This window comes from Mus caroli, unplaced genomic scaffold, assembly GCF_978045245.1.
Source record: "Mus caroli unplaced genomic scaffold, Mus_caroli_1 scaffold_15, whole genome shotgun sequence".
NCBI classification, from domain to species: domain Eukaryota; kingdom Metazoa; phylum Chordata; class Mammalia; order Rodentia; family Muridae; genus Mus; species Mus caroli.
This window is the reverse complement of record NW_028227270.1, coordinates 84,152,918-84,171,386: the sequence shown is the minus strand read 5'-3', so window position 1 is coordinate 84,171,386 and position 18,469 is coordinate 84,152,918. Positions and strand designations below refer to the sequence as shown.

The following is an 18,469-nucleotide window of genomic DNA, read 5'->3' as shown; positions in this document are numbered from 1 at the left end:
AGTTCTTTTCAGAGCACAGGATCCTCATTTTGGGAGAGAAGGGTGCCTAGTTTAAAGATCTAGCCACAGAGAAGCAGGGGTCAGAGTTCAAGTCTTCAGATTCTCTGTCTCATGCTGGGTGTTGTTAAGTCGGGCTCTTCCTGTTGCGACTGTCCCTCCCTATGTGAGACTGCCACTTCAATTTTCCCATTTTTCCAAAAGGAGCGATCACATCTGACAAAGCCTCAAAGGGACAAAGCCAGCCATTAATCCAAACTTCCCTCCTACCCCGGGAAGGGTCAAATGTCCTCCTACTGTAATTCTAAAAGTAGATCTGATGCTCAAAGGCAGGGAGAGGAGAAGAGGATCATGCTCTAGAAAGGGAGGCAGCATTTCTGTGTGACAACATGTGACCACATCCACTGGCATAGGCAGAATCAGATTCACACATCCTTGGCTCCTAAATGAGCCATCTAGGTGTCAGACTCTGGTCTTTTTGATGCTAAAATTTGCAAGTTTTCCCTGTCTTTTGGAGTCAGGAATATACATATCAATTATGTTTTCTACTCATATAGTGCTGCATATATTGCATATATTCACTTATTTTACAGAATCATGTGTTAGGCTAACAACAATACCCAGAGGCTTACATATATGATAGTGACATGAGATTCTATGAGTGATAGGAACTTACAGATTGTCTAGCACATACTAGCCCCAGAGAAAGGTGAGTTCCTCTCGTGCCTTTCTTCATCCCCTCCTGCATATGATCACACAGAGGAAGGTCTATGAAGTCGTTTAGAAGAGTGACTAGGGGGATTGGTTTCTGTGCATATGCTTGGAGTTCCATGTAGGAAAAGTTGAGTCAGGTAGCCTGGCCTCATTTTTCCAAGCTGCCTGGGTACTTGATGCATTCAGGAAGGACAACTGTGAGCTTGAAGACGTGTAGACATCTCCTTGCAAAACTCCCCAAACCCCTTTGCTTTACACAGGAATTCTAAATAGGACTTCCAGTCCCCTTAGGCTCCATTTTTCCCTTGTAGAGAAAAACAAAAACAAAAACAAACAAACAAACAAACAAAAAACAACAACAAAAAAGTTGGGCACATTAAGATTCCCTTAAACTCTTAAGTTCAACAGTCTCTGAAACAAAAAAAGCAAAAGCTTGGGTAAAACCAAGTTAAAATTCAAGTCCCAAATTTCTTGTATTTGATAATTTTCCTTCCAGATTTGAGTTCTCTCCTCCTTTCAAATGAGGATATTGGTGCCCAGAAATTTTCTAGGAAGATTATAGTTATAGTGGATGAGTCTGGTACTATACCGGGCACAGAGTGGGACCACTAACCTACGCTGGTTCACAGGCCATGAATCCTGCTGGAGCCTGTCCATCATGGTGGAGTACTTCATGGGTTCCTCTGACTCTGCTGCTAGGTAGGCAAAGTGCAAGAGATGATTCTACTTTTGCCTCATCTCAAAGACTTGTCAACACACAGGAGGCCCTGAAGAGAACTTTTCCTTTAAACTGGAAGCTGCAGATGTGTAATTTTAGAGCCTCTTTCCATGCTGCCTTTTCTTCTAACTTCTATGGTTTTATTAAAGTCACAATTCCAATGTTAAGGCAACTTAAGGAAGAGTTGGGAATTGACAACTGTGGAAGTGGGCAGTTCCCTGGGATTTTCTGGCTCTCCAGTCTGGCTCAGTGAGAGACCCTGTATCAAAAAGTAATGGTTTAAGAGGATGCTCGTTGTTGACCTCTCACCTCCACATACACATGCACTAGTGTGTATGCACATACATGCACACACACACAACATACACAAACCTCTCTCTGTCTTTGTTTCTCTCTGTGTCTCTGTTTCTCTTATACATGAATACACACACACATACCCTAAGATGGAAAACTCTCTCCAAAATGACTTTATGAATCAACTCTTCTGCTCTTTTTTCTTAGCATAGTTACTTTTTAAATCATCATATGAAAACAAAAATCTCAGAATGGTTTCAACAGCTCTCTGTTCATGTACAGCAGTGGAAGGAAAGCCCTCAATACTACAACTTCACTGAATCTCGGAGCCAAAGGCACCTTCTAGACCATTTGGTAGATCTTCTAGATATGGCTAAGCCATCTTTATGCATGGATTCTGGTCTCTGAGTGAACAGAGCACCTTTACCTCGTGACATATAGTCTGTTCTTATACAACTCTACTATTTTCAAGATAGTATATGCTTCTCTGTGGATTTTCTGACTGCTAAGTCCTGCATGGTCATGGAAGGAATGGTGTGACATGGTTCCCATCCCTAGAACAGACCAAATAGGGTGTGGGCCTCCATGAGTGTTGCTAGTTACTGGATATGAGGTTTGTTTGTTTAAAAATTAATTATATATCTAGAAGGAAAGGGTGTATCTATGACCTTAGCTATGATCTTCAAGACAGCCCTTTAGGCTGTGAGAAAGAAATCTGAAAACATGAGTTCAAAAATATATAAATGCTTAACTATGCAAAATATAAGGATGCAATATGAGTTGTATAAGGAGCTTCATGGACCTAAAAGAACAAAGGCAGCTGTATTATAAACCAGATCGTCAGAAAGATACTAAGGAAGAAGATAAAGAGATTTAGAGAGTAGTGACCTCAGGTCATGACCCCACCCAGCTAAGTTTATTGTTTGTGCTTACAAATGCAGGCAGATTCTGGTTCAAGGTCAGCCTGGGACAGAGTGAGTTTAGGTCCAGGCCCAGGTGTGGTGGGAATGGTAATTTCAGGGCAGGATACCACCCAGCTAAACTTTTTTTGTTGTTTGTTTGGTTTTTTTTTTTGTTTCTTTGTTTTGTTTGTTTGTTTGTTTGTTTGTTTGTCTTGAGACAGGGTTTCTCTGTGTAGTCCTGGCTGTCCTGGAACTCACTTTGTAGACCAGACTGGCATCGAACTCAGAAATCTACCTGCCTTTGCCTGCTGGGATTAAAGGCGTGCGCCACCACGCCCAGCTCCAGCTAAACTTATTATCTGTTTTTACAAAGGCAGGCAGATCTCTGAATTCATTTGCAATGCAAAAATAATGTGTTTGATGTCTTTTTCTAAGAATCAGGGAGCTGGGGTCATGGAATGCTGATTTGTGGGAGAATCAAAGGAGAACTTGAAGTAAATGACTGAATGTAAATAAAAGACTTGGCTTTGGTCTGTAAGAGCTGAGATATATGAATGAGCTCTCCGGAGATCTCCAAAGCTGTCTTGAGCAGAACACACTCTGTCAGCTTGTACCCATGATTTGACTTTGAGTGTTCTTTTGCCACTCTTGAACACTGCTTCTTCAGAGCCCCTGTCCAAACTGAGGATGGTTCTTGGCTTCTGACCATGAGTACTGGTTTGGACTACCACACAGATCCAGAGCAAGTCTATGTCCCTCTGCTACTCTGAAGTTTAGAGATTATCCCAAGACAACCCTTGAGTAAAACCATCCCAACTTTTAACCTCTTTTTTAAGGAGTCATTCCCAGAGTATTCTAAATCCTTTTTTCATAATACATTTAATTTTGTCAGTTTCTCTCAGGAAAAGTTTGTCCTCAACTCATATACATTATTCTGACTGCAGTTTTCCAATAAACTACAATGAGACCACTACATCTTATAAAAATAAAAAAGCATATTTTGGTTTCTTCAGGTAAGGCATCGTTGGGCACTGGTAGCTTACTATAGATTTACATTAAGCATCTGCTGAAACAAAACCCTTAAAACACACTCTGATGTCATTTCTATCAATAGGGGATTGCAATTTCACACAGACGCCCACAGATCTCTCACCTATGTAGTTACTTGGCTATATTTACTTATGCAACTGCTTTTTCTTCTTTGTAGCTCCATTGTTAAGGCCTTGCATGAATTCATAATACATTCAATGGTAGAGTTGGCTCATTGCTCTGTGTTCTTACAATCATTTTGGACCTTAAGTGTGCATTCAGTACACTTACTGTTCACTATAGTCAGATTTCTACAGGACATTGTTTTGTGTTGTCACCCAAGGTAGTAAAACAAGTATTCATTAGACAAATGCCTCATAATTGCAAGTAAGTAAGCACAATGGTAAATGCCGAAAGGGGCATAAATGATAAGAGAAATTTAGGGTTCTGGGAAGGGGTGTGGGAGAAGAAAGATAGGGTTCTACTTTCATTTCTATTGCTGTGATAAAACACTTTGAGCAGAAGCAATCTAGGGGAGAAATGGGTTTCTTTGGCTTACATTTCTAGGTCACAGTCCATCATTGAAGGAAGTCAGGGTAAGAACTTGAAGCACAGAGCATGGAGTTTGCTCACAAACTCACGTGTAGCTAGCTTTCTTATATAGCCAAGGACCTCTTGCCTAGGGAATGACACTCCTACAATGGACTAGGTCTTCCTCAGTTAAGACAATCAAGACCATCCTTGTAGACATACCTGAAGATCAATCTGGTAAAGATAAATACTCAGTTGAGACCCCCTTTTCAGGTGATTCTAGCCTGTGCCAAGTTGATAGTTAATGCTGACCAGGACAGCTGGGAACAAGTGCATAGAGAGGAGGGTAACTCAAGCAAGAGTTTGAGTGATCACAGAAGAAGCCGGAAGACAATAGGCTGGCTGGAGTGGGTTGAGGAACACAATGAAAGCTCAAGGCACAAGCTCCTTCATGTCTTGTTTACCACGTCCAGTGGTTTAGACTTTGTAATGAGGATCCAGTGAGAATTCAAAATGGTAAACTGGCATGATGGTTAAGTCCATGCATAAACTTGTTAAACCTCTTCTGGGGACAAAATGGAATAGGGTTGTGATGGTGTCAGTCTTGAAGTCCAATTAGAAAGCTGTTTCTTATACTGGGTTGCGATTGGTGCTGAGGGCCAGCCACTCCCTGTACACCTCCCTCCTCTGTCTGTGTTGACTGACCAGAGCCTGCAAAACATCTGCTCTGGTCCACCCAACCTACCCAACCCCAGATTTATGACCTTTGAAAATATTTAAGAATTCATGTCTCTGCATCAGTTTCTGCTAGAGCCAATCACCTGCCACTGCTGGAACAGAGATTGTATACAGATTGCCCTTAGCCCAAAGTGTCTACATTGTGTACTAAAAACAAATTAAAGAAAAATCTCAAGCATGGGGAAGATAGATTTGTGCTGTAGGGAATGAATATACAGGTCTTAATGTACTCCCTACACTTGCCTCCATAATTACTACCTTTCCTCCCTTATGATAGACTATTAGAAAGAATGTTTATTAATTCAAATGCCTTGATTTTTCAAGCAGCTTTATCTATGCAGAAAAATAAAGCTAGACATGAAAATTTACCCAGATTTCTATGTCATGGCCAGAAAGGGAGATTCACCCAACTTTCTACCTCACACCCCAGCCTAAAAAACCTGGTGAGCATCTAAGAAGTCTGAGAAAGGGTCAGACCTTGACCCTTATATAGTATAGAGCTAGTCCTGAATGATACTGGCTGGTACTGGAAGACAGAAAGCTTGGTGGTTTGGAAGACTCTGGCCTTAGCAAAGGCAGTCCAGATTATATGCTGGTACTGTGCATGGGCAGTAGTGTCTGCTCTGAAGTGGCCATGGCAAAATTTCTTTTTAGATATTAATATTTTGCATAATATTATAGAGCTGCTTCACTACTCTGTAATTATGCAAGGTTGGCAGTCATGGAAGGTTCTGAGGATATAGTTCACTAGTGAAAAGTATGTCCTGTCTTGCAGAGGACCCAAATTCAATTTCATGCACCACACTGGGTAGCTCATAACCACCTTTACTTCCAGCTTTAGGGGATGTTATTCCTTCTTCTGGCCTCCATAGACAGTGAACTCACATGCACACACAGAGACAGACATATATGAAATCCAAAACAAAATCTTTTAAAGGAATTACTGGATATTTTTAAGCTACTGTTTTGTTGTTGTTGTTGTTTTGTTTTGTTTTGTTTTTTACTTTTAATAGCATGATAGGTAAGACCACAGGATTTGGAGCCAAACTGTAGGGACCCTTTATATCTGCCACACATTGTCTTTATGACCTTGGACAAGCTGCATACATTCCCTGGGCCTCAGTTTCCTCATCTGTAAAGTGTAGTTGGAATGGGGAATATGGAAGGAGTGGTGGATCTGGGGTGACTGGCACAAGCTAATCACGCAGAAGTCAATAGCAGTAACATCGGCTCCTAACATCTAGCCAGTCCCTGGGTTCTAAACTTCAGAAATCAGTGTCTGGGAGAGCATCCCAGGCACCCAGGACGAGCATCCCTGAGATCCCATCAAGAAGCACACACCAAGAAGCATGCCCTGACCCTAGGCATGGCCTCACACATTCCTCATGTTCTCATACGTATTTGCTTTTCTTGTTCTGAATCTACAGGTAGAAAAGTCTTTTCCTACTCCAGTGTTAGAATAACACTTAATAAGACAGTGTAGACCACCATTAAGAACTTTATTTTACCTTTATACAGGACTGGAAACCCCTTGAGGAGAAGACAATACCTTGGACATCTTATCACTCATGTCTGGGGAAGTGTGGGAGAAAGTCCCAGCAGGCCTGTCACTTTTCATGTAAATGAGTCTCACACTAAACATTTAAATTGGTCTTGATTTTTTTCATTTTAAAATGAATTGTTTTATTAACTATAGAAGAAAATATATCAGTTCTTTTAATATCATGTATCAGACAGTTTATTCTCGAGACAAGCAATTGTAAGGACCACACATATTGCTGGAGAAGTCTAGAGATTACAGAGTCCAAGGCCTCCATGTGAGAACTTTTGTTTCACATTGGAATAGGCCAGCAGGTCTTCATGCTGTTTGGAATGAAGAGTAAGTAAAGGTGCTAGTGAAATGTTAAGTGTAACAAGCCTAAAACAGAGAGACAAAGGGACAGACAGACAGACAGACAGACACACACACACACACCCCTACCTATCTACCTACCTTATGGTTTGCAGATTTTTTTCTTAGTGTAAATAAACATATAGTTCTTTTGAACATAGTAGATAGGACCTAGGAGCCATAGCACCCACTTAATCCAAATAATAATACAGAAATAAGTATATGTGTGTACATAACACAAAGTACATCAAATACGCTTGATGTGTACATATATGTATATATATATATATATATATATATATATATATATATATATATATGACCCATTGCACTGTTTTTGAGAATATCTCATTTTAAGCATAGATTTTAAAAATCATATTTTTCAATTGCTTTTGTTTATTTATTTTATTACAATGTCACCCTAATAAATCAGTGCCCTTGGAAAGGAACACTCATAAGAAAATGCTGCATTCTAAGTGAGGAGAAACCAGGGCAAAGTTAAATAAAAATCTAATCTTTTCAGATTTCTTCCTCAAACTATCTAAATGAAGAAAAACATTTGATTTAAAAAAATGAGACTTGGGGGGGAAAAAAGACATAAAAGTGAAACTTGGCTGAGGTGTGGAAGATTAAAAGTCACTCTGATAGGAAAAAGGTTTAAAGCAATCATGTTCAAAACGGCAGTCAAATGTATAGGGTGCATGGAAAGATGAAACCAGGTGGCTTATTCTCTGGAAATAGAAAATGACAGCCATGTTCATGTCTCTTCAAAGTAAGCTTCTAATGGTTCAGTGGAATCACTAGGTGTTTTAATCTGTTTCTCATTACTGTAAGAAATGACTGAGACTGGATTTTTATGAAGAAAAAGGAGAAGGAGATGAGAAGAGAGAAAGGGAAGAAGGAATGGAGGACAAGGAGGATGGAAGGAAAGGAAAAAGAGAAGAGGAAAGGAGAAAGAGAAGAGGAAAGGGGAAGGAGGAGAGGAAGGAGAGACAAGGAAAGGAGAGGACACAAAAAGGGAGGGAGGAGAGGGAGAGTAAAGGAGAGGAAGAAGAAGGAAGGAGAGGGGAGGGGAGAAGAGAGAGGAGGAGAGGAAAGGGTAGCTTCGAGATGGAGGAGAGATTGGGGAGGAGAGAGAGGAGGGGGAGAGAAGAGGGGGAGACAGAGGGGAGGGAAGGAGAGGAGAGGGGAAGAGAAGAGAGAAAAGAGAAGGAAGGAGAGAAGAGCAATAAGGTGGTTAGATGCTAACAGTTTAAGCCACATATTCTGTCTCTGCTGAGGGACCTGAACACACCTCATGCTGTGTGGCACATAGCATCATAAAGGCAGAAGCTTGACAAAAGAGAAAAAGATCTCATGACCAGGCCCACAGAGAGTGATTTATGGCCAGGCTCTATCTTTTGTAAAAACCCACTTTGGTCAGGGGTCACCTAGGGAGGACTTTAATCTCTTCCAAGGGCAACCCTGCACCCCCCCCAACCCCCCCCCCCCCCACACACACATAAGGACCTTTCAGTAGGCCCTGCCTCTCAGTTCACCACACAGAGACTAAGTTTTAGCATATGAACCTTTGAGGACAAACTACATCCAAATCCCAGCACTGAAAGTCAGTGTTGGGGAAGGAAGTAAGGTCTCCAATGTCACTAAATGGATAACATTTCTCTGGTTGTTCATGGATAGTCAAACACAAAGCAAGACAAAAACAGAATCCTTGTAACAAGGAACACATTTGGTTACCAAGAAACATGGACATAGGTATAAAAATAGCCTAAGGCATTCTAGTACCCCCTTGCCTATTCACGCTCCTCCCCAAGTGTATGGTACTCAGAAAGCACCTGTTGAGCTGGTGGATGGATTGTACTTTGCTTATTGACCTAACAAGACATAGCTTAGATAGAGAGAGCCTTCTTAGCATTTAGGGCTCGTTCACCACAAGCAGCAAATGAATTCACATCTCCCTGCCCAAGCCCAGCTCCTAGCAAAATGGAACAGCTCGCTGGGAAGCCACTTCTTCTTCTTCTTTTTTTTAAGTTATATTATGGCTAGGAACTTGGCAGCTTGCCCTTTCAAAGTGACAGCTTTCAAAAAGTCTACCTAACACAATTTAGTCTAATTCCAAACACATCAGAAAATGGGCTGTTAAAGAAAGAATGTTTCTCCCCGAGAGTCAGCGGCTTCCCTGTCCTCCTACTCTCTCCTTAATATGAAAAAAAGTGAATTATCTTCTCCCTGGGTTGCAAAAATATTCTTCTGAGAATGATTATACCTGTCACAGATGGGATCTTGAAATAAGTTAAATGTTTAGGTTCATATTCTAGGAATTCCCTGGTGAGTTGAGTTCTCCCTGCAATTTTTGGTAACATTATTACTAAGCTATAGGCATTAACGCTATGCACGAGGAAGTAGGTCTGTTTATGGTGGAAAGAACCACAGGAAGGCTTTTTCTCACACATCTTTTGGCGACTCAGGAGGAGAAAGTATAATTAGAACAATTAAAGACATTTTTCTTCAGAAGCTATTATTTAAACTGTGGCTACTAAAATGTCCTATAGCCTTAAATGCTTCAGAAATCTTAGAACAAAAGAAATGAGACTCACACCTTCTCCAGGGCTGAAGACCTTCTAGTCTACCTCTCCTCTAGCCTGAAAATATCTTCTGTCAATTTTCTCTTCACCATGAGAATTACTTTTATAAAACATAAATCTGGTATTGAGAGTCCACAGCAAGTCTCCTATGTTCTGTGGGATGGAAGGACAGTAGAGTTGGAAAGACAGTCAATCCTTATTGTAGCGTGACCCCTGCCAAGTTTTTAAGGCTTGTCTTTTTTGTCCTTCAGCCAATTCTCACCACTTTTGAAAACAATCTTCCATGTACTCTTCATCCTTTATTCCTTCATCTTTTAAAAGAGATGCATTCATTCTTTTCCCTTCCAGGTGGTGTCAGGGTGTGGGGTGTGGGAGGGGGTGGTGGTATGTATTCTTGTGTATGTATTTTAAGGCAGGGTCTCTCCCTGAACCTGAGGTTCAAGTTTTCTCAGTTAGGTTGGAAACAGACAAACTCATCAATCCTCCTGTCTCCTCTCATCTTAAGATCTGGGGTGACAGGAGTGTGTAGGATGCCTAATGAGCTACATGGGCACTAGGATCTAGTACCCATGATTGTCCATCAAGCTCCCTAATCCAGGAAGTCATCTCTCTAGCCCACTGCTTCTTCTCCATTTGACATGTGGTCTACATCATCTGTATGTAGTACAGACTGTTCAGAAAATCATAATTCCCAACCTCCCATATACAGACATTTCAAGCTTGCACTACCACACTTGGCTTGGCCCTTGCTTTTATTCATTATTTTTATTTTATTGAGAGAAAGACTCTCCTATTCCCCAAAACTAGCCTTGGACTCCTCTCTTATCTTCCTGCGGCCATCTCCTAAGTGCTAGGATTAAAAGTCTTTATGGCCATGCTCAGCAGGGCATGTCTGGAGCATTCTTTGTTATCTCACAAGGTGCAGCTGAGATGTCTTTGCTATCTGGAAGCCTTCTTCATCGTCTTCCCAACTCCACGACAAACCCCGTCTCTCCAGAATTTTACTGTAGTTTGCATAAATTTCAATTCCAGTATTTTTTTTAGACTGAATTGCAGTGATCTTTGCTAAGTTTTTGTTTGTTTTGTTTTGGGGGTTTTGTTTGCTTTTAAAATGAAAGCCATTTGAGGTGAGAGATTGACTTTCTCTTTCTGTCTCCAAATAGACTCTTGGCATGTAAATGACAACAAATACAGTTTTTTTTTTTTTTGAATTGAGTGAGTGATGGAGTCTTCTTCACTTAATAACTTCTTTTCTCCATCATGCATTGAATGCTTCTCTCTTTCTTTCAATAACCCCTATATTCAGAGTGTCTCCTTGGCACCAAGGAGAAGTTGACTACTAACTGATTAGGAGATTGGCTTAATTCTGACAAAGAATGGTAGGAGGGAAGAAATTCTCAGAAAACCACCTAGACTCCACTATCCTAAAACCTCCTGGGTCTGCCTCCATATGAATGTTCATCAGGCTGTCCTTGCTTCCTTGTTTGACTCCAACACAGTAGTCCTGCCACGTAAATCTTCTAATTACTGCTCTAAATGGCCACCCTGTAACAGAATCCCACAGCCCAGGAGGATGAACTGGTGTTACGCAGCATTACATTTCTAGCCACATGCAACTTGAAACCAGGAAGGCTATGAAGAGATTTTGCAGAAATACCAACCGACTATGTAGGACATTTCATTGAGAAATGAATGCCAATATGGGACTGGAAAGATGGCTCGTCTGGTAAAAAAGCACTTGCCACATAAGAATAAGGACCAGACTTCGAATTCTAGTCCTTAATTCAGAGGTGGAAGCAGGGGATCCCTAGAGCAAGCTGGCTTGCCAGAGTAGCCAAACTGATGTGCTAGATTTAAGTGAGAGACTGATTCCCAATACATAAGGTGGAAAGTAACCAAGGAAGATAGCCAACATTAACCTTTGGCCTCCATGTACACACACACACACACACACACTTAAATACTATGCACAGATAATCATGATGATTTTCCAATTATGTGACACACAAGGGGACAGTAAGTATCTCTAAAGGTATGTGATGACATCTGGCACATTTACAACTTGGTCCTACCCCTGAGGTCCCATGTCAGATATTTCTGATTTTCTTAAATACTATAGTATGCATTTGGAGACATTCTGTGAATTTATATAGTTTAATGTGTTTTGATTTTAACCTTATTAAAATAATATTTTGAAAAGGGTCCTTGCTCTCTCTCCCAGGCTAGCCTTGAAATGATTCTCTGTTTCAACCTTTCAAGTGGACAGGAGTATGGCATGCTTCACTCAAATCAAAGAATTCTTAAGCACGTATGCCCAGTTGTGGTGAAAGGCTATTATACACACCAGCCACATTCTGGAAATTCATGAATACTTCCCAGTCACAGTCAGTATTCATGGTGATGGACTTAATTAAAATGAAAGGGCTGATGTGTTTTTTTTTTCCCCTCTCCTTGCTTTTCTGATCTGCTCAGTTAGATTTACATGGCGAGTTTTCAAAATGAAAAAGCTATCATTGAAGGCAGTGAGGATGGAGAGCTGGGCATAAGGCTCTGGGATCCTGGAGTCAGAGCCATCCTAAGTGGAGATGAAAGTGCTCCCAGGTCCACTAGTGGCCACTGGGTGAAGTGCAGGACTACTTGAACCAACGCCTGCCTTCCCTGCCATTCTTTAGTCCCTTTATAAAGGTGACTTCTGGGGGTAGTGGGTGGAGAGGCTTGATATATTTAGTGCCAAACCCACTCTGTGCTGTTTAGACAAATAAACAGAAATTCAGACTCTGCAGAATAACAGTCTGGTTCAGACAGTATATCTGCTGATTTTTTTTCTTTTTCTTTTTTTTTCCTGTTCAGCTCTCTTGAGACTCCCCAGCTATGATTCTTGGTTCAGAGATCGCATCTACACAGTGAAGAACACTAAATAAACACATACTCAAATACGTTATTAATGAGTTACAGTAATTTGGCTTGGTGAGTCATTCAGTTTGTGAGTTGCTGACTGTTTACATCCATTCAGATCATGCTGCACTCACTGGCCCCTCACTTTCCTATGTGAGGACTGCTTGGGTACAACTCTCATGTCATGTGGGCTGTGGACATATGACTCCAAAGTAAAAAAAAGGCTGCCTTTTCAAAATAGGTGAAATATTTCCCCATCTCTGCTTCCAAAGAAAGATTTACAGAGAAAACCAGTTATATCAGATAAAAGGGGTGGGGGGAATCAACTGACCTCTTTAAGCACTCTCATGAACTTTTATGTGTTGTTGGCAACATTTGGCTCAGATTTATAATGTCCTTGGGTGCTCCATCAGTGATGTCCTGGTGGAGAAGGATCATCTGCGCATTCCATCTAACCGACCATCACTGGTCCTGTGGCATGGGTCAGATGCTGTCACGGGCAACATTTATCCAGTTCTTAGGAACACCCTGCTCATTATCTCTACTTTGTTGATGGTAATATTAAGGCTTGAGGACTTAGATGACTTTTTCTGAGATGGGAAGCTGAGCTTTCTGCTTCTAAGACCAGTAATTCTTTGTGCCCTTTATCACACTCACAGAGGTTCATGTGTCTCCTCATGAATACCGCTGGGGCTGCCTGAGCTCTTTCCTCTTTCTCCTCCTATGTCTGCCTTCTTCCAGAGCCAATGCACTCTCATCCAGAGCTCAGTGTCTTCTCTGCCAGAGGGGAATTTTACAAGAAAACTGAATACCCTAAGGTGACCCATGGGATAGTTTGATGTCTGCAGGCTTTCCAATATTATTTGCATTCTTTAAAAAAAAAAAAGCTTCTAGTCTTGGCAGCAAAAAGTACAGACTATCAATTCATTGCTTTTATTTCCTAACCTGACAAAGAAAACGGAGGCCAGATGGTTGTATACCCAGGTTCTGTGGCTTTAATGTTAGGGTTTAGAATGTGACACTTAGTTGGAAGAGTTAGTACTTGGGCACTAAGAGCCACTGAGTGACTGTCTGTACCTACTTCAGCAAGTAGATGTCTATACCCCATGAAATGCAGCACTGAGAGCCCACAGGAGCAAAACTGGGTTTTGGTGCATAAACGAGATTCTGCAATGTATTGCCAGCTAGATGCTATTCGGGGACAAGAGTCTGAATGTCCCCGCTCATTCCTCAATGGAATGGCTTGTGTATCACCAAGCCAGTGCTGGCACCTGGACCCTGTCATTAACTGACACGGTCAGAAGGGGGTCATCTGGTGGCCACTGCACCCAGAGTGGGTCCCTCAGGAGGAGGCAGAGGAGGAGCATCTTGTCTTGCCTTCTCCCTTAGTTACTCAGGAGACACATTGAGGGCTTCCATCTCTGTTACTGTCAGAATCTGGCACCTCTCACCAGCTCTGAGATTCAGAGCTGTGGATGGAGGAGGGGGAAGGAAGGAGTTGCAAGCCAGACAGTCAGACAATATTACAGAAGTGGAATCTTCCAGCAAGAGAATATTCTCTAAAGGAAAGAACATCAGGGGTGAAAGAGGTCCTTGGTGAATTCAACACCATGTTGTGTAAAAGGAATGGCTGAGAAGTAGAAAGAGGAAGTACCTTCCCTATGTGACAAGATAAGTAAAGGCCCAAACTTAGACTGTCCTTTCAGCTTCTCTGGTATTTCTACAGCTTGAGTTTTGGAGACTTTCTTGGGTGGGCACCAGAGACTACAAGGGGACATATTTTTGTAAATCTTTGTGGAGGAGGGTCCTGACACAGATCCCTCATGGGAAATGAGGTCCTGCTCTAGTAGACACAGTGGTATGCTTCTCCTACCTTTCAGGTTGACACCCCTTGGCACCAGGCCTTGTAGCTCCTCGGTAGGGAGGTCCACTTCTGCAGCATTGGAGTTATTGGGCGGGACTGCTCGCCTCCCCCCAAAGGTGCTTGCTGGAGTATCTGACATTCTCAGCTTTACTGGATCCTTGGGAAGGGAGAAGAGAGTTCATGGGGCAGGAATGTGAAATGGGTACCACTTGTGGCTAGGATTCTAAAATAGAGGCAGAGATGCAAACCGTACATGGCAGCTCCCAGACAATACATTGTAAGCCACACACAAAATATGATAACTGGGAGGTGGCAGTGAGGATTACCCCAGTGATGGAGTGTGTCCCCTGAGGATCTCAGGGAGAGTCCCCATTTGTCAAGATGTAGAGAAAGCAGGGGATTAAGAAGTCTTTAAAGATTTTAGACAGCATAATTTTTCTTGCCTCAGCACCCCAAAGCCTGTGTATTTGCAGGTACATGCAACTGCTCATCTCAGGGAGACTCACCAAGCCAACGTCACTGTGAGGATTAGACTCATGAAAACATGTGCAGATTAGGATGGTCCCTTAACGCTGTCCCACCAATCATTTCACTTGGTCACTATTTACTGAGGGCTTCTTACAAGCTGGGATGTGATCTTCGTACTTAGGTAGGTTCATCAGACATGGAAACAGTGTCTCTTTCCTGAGAGTTTACAGTATCGTGGGTTTAGGGGTGAGCCTGACAATAGTCAAACATGAATTTGCTAGGGTATGTGGGATGGAGGTCATGGTTATGTCCAATTGAAATCGTGAGTAGGCTGTGCTCTAACTTGGTCTGGCCTGCTTCCTCTTCCCTTGGAGTTTGTGCAGGCAACCAGCCAGTCTAAACACTACCCACCTTACCTTCAGGGCCCAATAAGGACTTGTTGACCAACTGGCCAAAATAAAGGGGGACTTTGTCTCTTCACCTGGCTCGCCATTCAGTGACTCCTGGCAATCTGGCTGTTTGCAAAACCCAGGCACACCCTTGTAAGGTGAAGCATTGCTATTATGGGATCAACTTGATTTAACTTGATTCTAGAAATGAGAGGAGCCCTAGAAGCGAGGCTGAGCACAGGGCCATTTAGTAAGGTATTTGGTCTTTGGAGGAGAAAGGGGTTCTTGGAAGGACGAGACAGCAATAGGTATCTACAGATGCCTTTGGGGATTTACAGATAATCTCTGGTGAGCTAAGGAGGGAGAAGAGTTTAAATAAAAAGGTTTGGTGACAGAGAGGACAAGAAAACTCAACCCCCTGGTGTTAAATAGCAAAGGCATCCTGAGTGGTCACAGGGGATGGGGAGCAGTGCTGGGTAGTCACACCACCTTCTAGTAGAGAGCAAGTAGAGCAGAGAACATTCCTGGTGCTGGTCAAGGAAGGAAGTGCAGGTCACTGTGTGAGTACAGGTGAGGGAGCTCTCCTTCTCTTGGTAGATTTAGAGATGGGAAAGGAAATTGAGTTCAGCCCCTGTGTTGAGATGGAAGGCAGGCATTCCCAGGTGGCCTTACCCTGTCCTCTAACCTTAGTCCCAGCTCCACAGCTGGCTTCCCTTGGGAAAGGGGACCTGCCTTAGAGGAGCAACCTCACCCAGCTGTGTTCTCAGGATAGCATGGTAGAGTTCAAAGAGGGTCCCTCTTAAAGAAGTGAAAATGTGGAGATGGAGATAGAGGCTGCCTATGACCCCCCCAACACTACAGAGACATAGAATGTAGGTCCAGAGGACTGTCACAGCTTGGAACAGGGCTGCTTAGTGCTGCTCTGAGGGTCTCTTACCTGCTTGTGCTCCTCAGAGGGTGCTCTGGTAGTCTCTCTGTGTGCCTCTGGGTACTTCCTCAAAAGGACTCAGGCAAAGTGACCAGAAAGTTGGCTCTTAAATAACTTCCTAACGGCTCCCACCCTCCTCCCCATCCCAGAGGATTTCTCCTCCCCTTTTTTGACAGCTAGTGAAGGGGGCAGAACTGTTTCTAGGACTTTCCATGTACTCCTGCCATTCGGTTCTGATGGTCTAGTATGTGTGCCTCCCTGCCTCCATACCCCATTTGTTCCTAAGTTCCCATGCTGGCATCTCCTCACCACCCCCCGACCCCCCAGTCAGCCTTTCCCCTCCTCTGGCTACTACTAGCAACTGGCAAATGGCACTGGAGTGTGAGCCAGCCTCTCTTCTGCCCTCTTGCTGGGTCAGAAGGGCTAAAGGGTCATTTTTTTTTTTTATCCTGTGGAAATGCCTTGCCAGGGTGGTTAGCTGGCAGAAGGGAGGATCTGCCTTTTTACAGACAGGTCACACAGACAGTGGTGACCGTGCATAAAGCAAGAGCAATGGTTCCATCTTGTGCAAAGAAAATTGCCTCCTGAATTTCCCACAGATCAGCCCCAGCCCCAGCCCCAGCCCCAGCCCCAGCCCCAGCCCCAGCCCCAGCCCCAGCCCCAGCCCCAGCCCCAGCCCCAGCCCCAGCCCCAGCCCCAGCCCCAGCCCCAGCCCCAGCCCCAGCCCCAGCCCCAGCCCCAGCCCCAGCCCCAGCCCCAGCCCCAGCCCCAGCCCCAGCCCCAGCCCCAGCCCCAGCCCCAGCCCCAGCCCCAGCCCCAGCCCCAGCCCCAGCCAAACCACAGAACTTCCTGCAGTACAGCCACATTGAAGTCCAGTGTCAGAACTGATGGACAGATACCCTCAGGAGTGTCACCCAAGCTAGAAATGCTTTGTTTTGCCTTGAAGCATTCTGGTGTATCTTCAAGACTTACAGAAAGGAAAGAAAGTTACCCACCCCAGACTTTGCCTATCTTTAATTTGATATTGCCACATGTTTAACCATTGATTTTAACCACAGATCCATCTAAATGCCCTCATTGTCTCCAGATGTCTGATTCTGACACGCAATCTTCACATTTCAAAGGGGGACATGAGATGCTATTGGTTAGGAATTCATGTTCTCCCCATCCCATCTCTCTGTCACAAATCTGTGTACTTGTCTGTAATTTTACCAACTTACCCCCCTTCTTACCCTTGAAATAAAAAAGTCCTCCTCCTCTTCCTCCTCCTTGTATCCAAACCAAACGTTTGTCTTATTTCCTGTCACTTTCTCAAGGGCTTTGCTGTGTCTCTTATCCTCTCTTCCTCCTGTGGCTTCAAGCTCCAACTCCCTCACAGCTGCTTCCTGTCATCATTGACACAATTTCAAGTCGAGTCTCTTCAACATTTTTAAAAGGCTTCTCTCAATTCACAACCTCTGGTCATTTTTGATTCTCTCCCCTCTCCTCTGTCACCAAGCCTCTGACTTCTGAGTTCTACATCCACTATTCTATTGAAACTACCAAAGAAACAGAATCTGCCTTAGTGCATTGTGTTGCTGTAACAAAATGCCTGAAATTGGGACATTTATAAAGAAAAAAAAAAACCACTGTTTTCTTTAGCTTGCGGCTCTGCAGGTTGAGAAGCCCAAGAGCATGGTGTTGTCATATTCCTAGCTTCTAGAAAAACAAAACAAAACAAAACAAAACAAAACAAAAAACAAAATTTGGACTTTCTCCTCTTTTTTTAAGGTGTAGGGGGTAGGTTTATTTTGTACACTGCAAGGTGTAATAGGCTGAGCAGAAGAGCATTGTCTACCCCACACTGTGTCTTCCTGAGGCATAAAGCAGGAGAAAAAACAGACATTAGAAAAGAGAAAATTTGGGGTCAGCCTTGCTTTTTAGTGAACTGTCCTCATAGTAACTAGCCTAGTCCCATGAGAGCTGCGCTGATCTTTCTGAAAGACCTAACCACCTCTTAAGGGTTTAATCAACTCTCAGTGGTTATCACACAGAGGCTCTAGTTTCAACCTGAGTTTTGGAGGAGAGAGGCCACATTGAAAGGAGTGCACTTGCGATTGTGTGTCTTTGAGGCAAAGAAGAAGACTTAGTTTTTATTCTTTTGAGGCACTGAGTTCTCTTGCCCATTCTGTCCTTGAAGGTCTTTTCTGTGGACTCTGGGCCACTGCACACTGTGCTATTCCCTTCAATGTAGGGTACTATCCTTTGATTATCCCAGCAACTCTGAGAGATTTACTACATGTATCTCCTGGCACCTCCCCAATCTAAGTGCCTAGCCATGTTTTTTTTCAGAGCTGTTGACTCCCCCAGCCACCTGACTGCTGGTCACCTTCTCTTGACCCACTGCAATGCAAGCCCACAGTCATCATCTCCATGGTGAGATACAATTTTGTCTGAAGACCTGGCTGATCGTAGAGTTTCCTAACTCGGTAAACATCAGTGTCTTGAGTATTGCTACACATTCCAGACAACCCCCACTCCAAGCCT

At 43.2% G+C, this 18,469-nt stretch overlaps 1 protein-coding gene across 2 annotated transcripts in view; it reads right to left on the bottom strand.

The window, feature by feature from the left end:
* The window catches only part of F13a1 (coagulation factor XIII A chain), a 187,084-nt gene extending 169,834 nt beyond the window's left edge, over positions 1-17,250 (bottom strand). Inside the window, exons 1-2 of one of the 2 annotated variants that reach the window (XM_029484978.2) lie at positions 17,176-17,250; positions 14,168-14,315 (exon numbers count right to left, since the gene is read on the bottom strand). In XM_029484978.2, the coding sequence (XP_029340838.1) occupies positions 14,168-14,297 (130 nt within the window). In that variant the 5' untranslated portion in view covers positions 14,298-14,315; positions 17,176-17,250. Of the gene's footprint in view, positions 1-14,167; positions 14,316-15,952; positions 16,012-17,175 lie in introns of those variants that run through there. The other variant, XM_021180809.3, reaches the window with a different exon arrangement.
* Positions 17,251-18,469: the final 1,219 nt, after the last annotated feature.